This window comes from Puntigrus tetrazona, chromosome 9 (assembly GCF_018831695.1).
Source record: "Puntigrus tetrazona isolate hp1 chromosome 9, ASM1883169v1, whole genome shotgun sequence".
Classification (NCBI taxonomy): Eukaryota; Metazoa; Chordata; class Actinopteri; order Cypriniformes; family Cyprinidae; genus Puntigrus; species Puntigrus tetrazona.
In genome coordinates, this window is record NC_056707.1 from 13,211,298 (window position 1) to 13,218,494 (window position 7,197).

Below are 7,197 nucleotides of genomic sequence, written 5' to 3' on the forward strand. Positions count from 1 at the left end.
GTCTCAAGCAGAGCATCCATCCTTAGGCTACCATTTAACAAACTACACCAAGAAGAGGAAAAACAGCCGTTTTTTTGTTGTTGTTGTTTGTTTTGTTTTTGAAGTATAAAATCGTAACCCGATACATACACAGCCATGATGTAGTAAATAAATACAATTAGTTGATTAACAATAGCTTGTCACCTAAACTGATTTATCAAAATCAATTTCGTTGTTTTTTTACCCTTATCATACATGTATTTTAGTACTGATAAAGCTGTAGCTTCAGTTGCTGGTAGATGTTGACATCTAGTGGTAAAACCGTAGACTTGGTCATTATGCGATAATTGCTTTGGTAAGAATAACAAAAACGTTTTCATTTAGCTTTTGTTTCCTTTTTTGTCGTAAATATTTGTGGGTGGCCTGCCAGGACTAATTAATAAAACAATTCAGCTGTTCACAGGTAATTGTGCCGTGTATATATTGTGCCAAAGTGGGCCGTTTATGTATTGTGCCGTTGGCGTTTAGTGGATGGTTTGAGAGCTGTGGCAAAAAAGAAAAAAAAACCAAAACAAACATGAGTACGTTCATTTTTAGTTATTGTAAGTTAACTTTATTTATTGTGCTTATTCTGTGTCTTGTTTAATGGTGTTTTTCAGCCGCACAGACAGTGTTGATTGTGTACGCGCACCAGAGCGCAGGATCTTTCAATGCGGCTGTTAAAAACGCTTCTGTGGACGCGCTGAAAAAACAGGGCTGCAACGTGCTTGTGTCTGACCTGTATGACATGAAATTCAAGGCCACGGCTACAGAGGACGATATTGCTGGTGTGTGAGGCAGAATGATACAATATTTTAATTTTAGAAAACACTAAAGAACTATTACCTTGTCGGAGCTCAGTGTTAGTAGTTGCACGGTTGTCTGTGTTTCTCAGGACCAGTGAAGAACCCAGAGCATTTCTGTTATGGAAATGAGACCATGTTGGCTTTGCAGGAGGGACGACTAGCTTCTGATATTGTAGATGAGCACAAGAAACTAAAAGAAGCGGATCTTGTTATTTTTCAGGTAAGGCACTATATTTTTGATTACTTCTCTCTTTTTGTCTAAGTTTTCAACCACTTATTGTGAATTTCTTGAAGTTCCCCATGTACTGGTTCTCTGTTCCCGCCATCATGAAAGGCTGGATGGACCGGGTTCTTACACGTGGTTTTGCATATACCTTAGAAAAGCGCTACAGTGAGGGCGTCTTCAGGGTGAGGCCATCTATAAACCCCAAATTCTGTCTTCTCTTTAATGACATTTGAATGTTTAATTTGTATAATCGTTTTTTCCTGTCAGGAAAAGAAAGCCATGTTATCCTTCACTACTGGTTCCAATGAAACCATGTTCAGCTCCAATGGGATCAATGGAGACATGAATGTTACACTGTGGCCAATTCAAGTAAGAGCATCACTTATTCATTTCCTTTTTTCATAAATGGTCACCTTTAAGTTATACTGTAGTCCAAGCAAGGTTAATTCTGCTTCGGTAGGGAGCATCGGAATAAAATCACTTATAACCACTTATTTGGTTCTTCCAAGCCAAATTGCTTAACTGGCAAATTCATATGAAGGATTTCATAGGTTGTGAACACTTTACTCCCATTCATCATTGCAGGCTTCATTGTGCGCCATAATTGGATAAGAGCTTTTATTTTCATAAACTGTAATATAGCTTATTTTATGGTCCTTGTACTCTCAATCTGTAGCGTAAACCAGTCAAAGGGATTTGAGATTTAATGGCCCATGGAATGCAGTGTTAATTGAGTTTGCCTCCCATACAAACTTGAGTATTTTATTATTGTATATTTTTATTTTATATATTTTTTTTTTTTAAATTGCAGAATGGGGTCCTCAACTATTGTGGCTTCCAGGTCCTTGCTCCCCAGATCTTCTGGGCACCCACACTTCTCTCTCCTGAGGCTCGTGAAGGCCTGTTGCAAGGCTGGCATACTCGTCTTGAAGGCCTCCTAAATGAGGCACCTCTCACTTTTCCACCCGTAGATGTTTTTGATGAGGGGAAAGGCTTTCAGTTGAAACCTGAAGTCCGCGAGAAACATGCTGAATCTCCTTTTGGTCTCACTGTGGGTCACCACTTGGAGAAACCTCTTCCACCTCACAACCAGATGAAGGCTGGGGTGTGAGACCGGGTGCAATGTGGCCCCCCTGTGGCTATGTCTAATACTCCCAAGCTGATGTTAAACATGAATAAATTGTTTGTTTTGGGTTTGCGTGTGGAGTGTCTCCTTTCTTTAAAAAAATGCAGCTTGCTCACCCACTCAATTAAATTTTCTGAACTCTAAGGTAGTTTGAATTAAAATGAGTTTAGACTATTTAAAACCAAAAAAACCTAGATTAAATGCTCAATTTTTTTTTTTTTTTTTTTTTTTGCTATCCTTCAATTTAAAACTGGGGGCAACCCAAAAATCAAGACTGAAGTTATTTTTGTGCTTCTTCATGGAGAATTTCACTTTTTTTTTTTTTTTTTTTTTTTTTTTTTTTTTTTTTTTTTGTTTACTCCTTCAGTAGCCTCTCCAGGTGCTTTTATCAAAGCAATTCTAAGGCCCCTGCTATCAAAAACAAATGTGTTTGTTCTGTTTCAGAATTCCTTAACATAGCACATTTATTCATGGCTCATAAATTGGATTTATTTACTCTCCAAAGGGTATTTGTCCCAGCTGTGCACTGATTTCCCATTTCCTGTGGAAATTCCTTGGAGGCTTTTTTTTTTTTTTTTTTTTTTTTTTTTTTGCAAAAGTCTTAAGCAGATGTCTGTAGATGGTGCTTTGAAATCTAGCTGTGATTTTATGCTTAAAATAAAACCGGTCTGAATGGAGTAATCTGGAAACAGGTAGCCATGCGATCTCAGAGACTGAATAGATGATACTTTTTATTTGATTGGTTTTCTTGCTTTCAGTTCCAGTGTGGAGAGACTACTTGAAAAATTAACTCTTCCGATCAGACATTAATAAACTGATCTTAAAATGCAAAATGGAGACATTAATTGAATACCACTAGGCCTAACTGTACCAAATGTGCTATATTAATGGAATCATGTAGTATTGTTGTAGCATATTGCCAGTTTTGTGCTATTTCACATGTTATTGAAAAATCTTTATACTGTGCAGTAAGCAGTTTAATGGAATAAAGGAATAGTTCACCCCAAAGTAAAAGTTATGTCATTTGCTCACCCTTGGTTAGGTCAAAATCTGGATATTTTTTTTGTTCTGCTGAACACAAAGGAAGATTTTGAAGAAAGTTTGTAACCAGGCTGTTTGGGTCATTGTTGACCTCCATGGTATTTTTTTTTCTACTACTGGAGTCAATGGTGACTCAAAACAGCCTGGTTACAAACTTTCTTCAAAATATCTTCCTTTGTGTTCAGCACAACAAAGAAATTCATATAGATTTGCAAATACTCGAGGGTGAGTAAATGAGAGAATTTTTATTTTCCTGCGAACTATTCCTTTAACAAACATTCCCCGTTAAACAGAGACACTGCTCGGGCCTGCACAGTGACCTCTTGTGGTGACATTGAGTTAAATATCCCCGTGTGCTTGATTAGCACGGTCTAGTTAGGAAAAAGAGAAAGCTTGAGAAGGTTTATGAGAAGTTGCCTGTCTAAAAAAATGTGCGTTATAAAAAAACCTGGTGATGGACCCTATAAATAGTATTGTCTCTGTCTCTTTTTGTACCTCTACTCTAAGTTGCTTTGGATAAAAATGTCTGCTAAATGCATAAATTAATGAATGTAATCATCAACTTTAGGTTCCATTTTCAGTTTTGAGTAGATTATAAATCATTGTCTGTCTGACACACATGTTGGAATGCATAACTAAACTGTGATGACTCTGTTGACATATGGTTTAAACAAATCATCATCTGACCCTGTTCGCAAAGGTGGTTTGTTTTAACCATATGTCAAATCACTGTATGGAAAACCACATCAAGATAACATTAAACAAGAAATGAAAAGATAGATCTCTCACTAAGCAATGATCATGGACTTCAAAAAAAGACTTGCTGCAAACTTCAAAATCTCTTAAACAATGTTCGGTTTCTTGTTCTTAGTCAGGTCTTAGTCAGGTTTAGGTGAAAGTCTGGGTGCAGTGCAGTCTTTGCTTTCACCACACCTTTTCTGACGTGTCCGTCAACAGACTCTCCAGACCACAAACAAGTCTAGAATTCAATACACAGGACATTTGAATCAGAGAACTATGCAATACTTATGATAAATATTTAAAGTGACAACTGAGGGATCCTAGTTAACTGTAATACAGAACAGATATGGTTTATGCATTAATAGAATGATTTACATATTAAATGATCAAGATTCACCTGAATGTAAGGCTTTTTAAAAGCTCTGCAATGTAACATTCATTTTTTTTTCACGAGACCACTAATAGAATTAAACTGATTGTCAAAATTGATCAATTATTTGGTTTTTGACAATGGATGAATTACATCTTAGATTTAGATGTAAAGCACACGGTGGGTTGTTCTGTGTTTTCAGAGCACACTCCATAAGGAATCACTTATATCATGTTTCCATGACCCAAAACAAGGAGCCAATTAGAGACTTCAAAACGGCACACAGTATTCCGCCATGTGCTTGCGGTAAATCAAAGGAGCTTCCTCACTAAAGAGACTGTCCTTCTGGGAAAACGTGGAAGCTTGACATGATTTTGGGTTCTGTCCTCAGGGTTATTAGATGAAGTCATTTAAATTCATGCACTGTCTTTCATTTAATAGGTCCTGATGGTGATTTTTGATCTTTTAGGAAGTCAAGTGACAACAGCTATACCAAATTTGTAATTGGATTATTCAAAGAACATTTTTGACAAATAATGGAAACATTTCTTTCTAATTTCAGTTATTCTTTTATTTTATTAACGTTAAAAGGGATTATTCATACAAAAACTACAATTCTGTCATCAACTACACACCCCCATGCTCCAAACGTTGTTTTTGTCTTCAGTTGAACACAATTTTAATTTTTTTTTTTATAATGATTGTTATACGATGTATTTCAAAATCAAAAGTTTATGTGGTCACAGTTTTAACACAATAAGAAGGGCTTTTATCTTTAAGTTTCAGAGTGCATTTGTTTATTTACTGTGCTAGACTCATTGAGTCAGGCAGGACAAAATGAGTTCATTTTAATATTTTTAACACCAACGAGAATAATTTTCCACAAATAGCCCAAACTGGAAGTCGAATAGATTCCCGTCTCCAATAAACTGTATCAAACCAGCACATGAGCTCCTAATGTCAGATGGAGCTGGTCCATCCCCCACACTGCTTTCAGCCCTGCATGGCACACTGGGGAGGCTTGAAACTGGAACCACCTGGAATACAATGGCGTGGCCTGAAGTCTGTTTTCCTCACACGATGGCACTCACCACATGTGCATATTTCATAGCCGTGCTTCTTTCTGGAGGCGAAAGATGTTTTTTTGATGTACGCCTCGTATGCGTGATCTTAGTTAATTTATGGAACAGCAACTCAGCTGCTGCAGTGTGCTGAAATACAGGATGTTTTTCCATTACTGAATGAAGAGATTAAGATAATAAACTCCATTTGTACACATGCAACAGCACATATTTAAAAGAAACATGAAATTACTTTTTATACACTACGTACAGTTACAAAAAGACGTTTATGATGCTTATCATGATGCTTATCATAGATATGATTATTAGACCAAAAGCTGAGTCTTTTAAAACGTAATGCAAATGTGAATGATCCTCCAGAAATATGCTGATGAGTAGAAAGTGCAAAAGAACATTAAAAATCGAACTCTTCGCTGTCACTTGTGATCAGTGTTATACATTCTTACTGAATAAAATTATTCATCATTAAAAGAAAAACATCTTGAATGGATGCGTGTTAATTATTTAGAAATTAAAGCCTGCGGTTTGCAACACAATGCGAATACATCCTCCAGCATGTTTGTTTGACACATTAAGAGCCAGATTTTCTGGTGTTGTTCATCACTCTGATGAAGTGTGAGTGGTGTGTTTGGTGCTTGTGAGAAAAGCAGTCTGCCTGTATAACCAAATACAAAGACTTTGCTTTAGCAAATTGCTGCCTTGGGAGCTCCTCTTGGTTATATTATGTGACCAGCTGTACCAGCTGAGCTGTTTTTCAACCAATTAGAGAAAGTGAGCTTCTGAGGGTCGAGGAGCTCTAGAATAATTGAACTGAAACTGGCCAGAGAGAAACCGGTCAATCAAACCACTGTAAATGTCTCCTGCTTTCCCAAAACTAATAGAAGTAATGGAATGATGTAACAAATTACTGGTTTAATGTGTGAAAGTTCATAGGTTACCAATTCATATTTCTACATTACACTGCTAAAATAAGGGAAATATGTTTATACAGTAATTAAAACTTAGATTCTGAGAAACTTAGATTGGTTCCAGCCATTCTGTTTTTAATTTTTGTCCCTTTTAATCTCTGAAAAGTCTCATACAAATAAAAGCTAAATTAATAACAAGGTCCCTCTGCCTGAAAAATATTTTACACCTCATAAAAACATAATCCACTTTACCACATTCCTTACCAACTTACAGAATTAATTATAATGTACTTAGAATAGGGTTTTAGGTAATGCACACTAGATGCAAAACACTTTATAGACTAAGAAAAGAGAATAGAAAGAGAATAGATAGATTTTCTTTTTGTTATTTTTTTTTGGAGAGGGGGGGAACAAATTCAAATATATAAACAGAGTAATAAACCATTTTATATCCTTTCACATTGTAAAAAATATATGTTTTTTTCAAAGCTGTCAATAAAAAAAATGATGTACTTTTATTTCTTACTTTTTATGTCTACTTAAAATTTGAATGATTAATTTAGTGTTAATTGGCATTTCCTTTAATTACTTGTGCAATTTTGAACATAATTTGTTGTAAACTCAATGAATAAGTTGTCACAGAGATGGCGTGATCTCCCGCTCCTGGCCTTGACCCTAAAGCAGAAGAGGGCATGACCCAAGAAACTTTGGATAAGTTTATCCAACCTTCAGCTGTCACCACAAGTCTTCCATGTTTATTGAGACATCTGTGGAATTAATATTAACACCAGAAGCTTTAGTGCAGTAACACTGTTGCACCATTTCCAGTGGACAAAATGATGTAGTATTCTTGAGCATTACCTAAATTAAACCTTCACT

The 7,197-nt window shown here is 36.1% G+C and overlaps 1 protein-coding gene across 1 annotated transcript; it reads left to right on the forward strand.

Annotated features, from left to right (window-relative positions):
- Window positions 1-447: 447 nt before the first annotated feature.
- On the forward strand, window positions 448-2,244 carry LOC122351306 (ribosyldihydronicotinamide dehydrogenase [quinone]-like). The gene is made up of 6 exons (XM_043248268.1): window positions 448-560; window positions 639-806; window positions 914-1,044; window positions 1,119-1,232; window positions 1,318-1,419; window positions 1,862-2,244. The coding sequence occupies exons 1-6, from the start codon at window positions 557-559 to the stop codon at window positions 2,159-2,161; spliced, it is 819 nt and encodes a 272-aa protein (XP_043104203.1). The 5' UTR covers window positions 448-556; the 3' UTR covers window positions 2,162-2,244.
- Window positions 2,245-7,197: the final 4,953 nt, after the last annotated feature.

Coding starts and splice junctions, on each gene's coding strand:
- LOC122351306 (XM_043248268.1), top strand. Junction 807..913: donor TACAGAGGACGATATTGCTG/GTGTGTGAGGCA, acceptor TGTGTTTCTCAG/GACCAGTGAAGAACCCAGAG. Junction 1,420..1,861: donor TTACACTGTGGCCAATTCAA/GTAAGAGCATCA, acceptor TTTAAATTGCAG/AATGGGGTCCTCAACTATTG.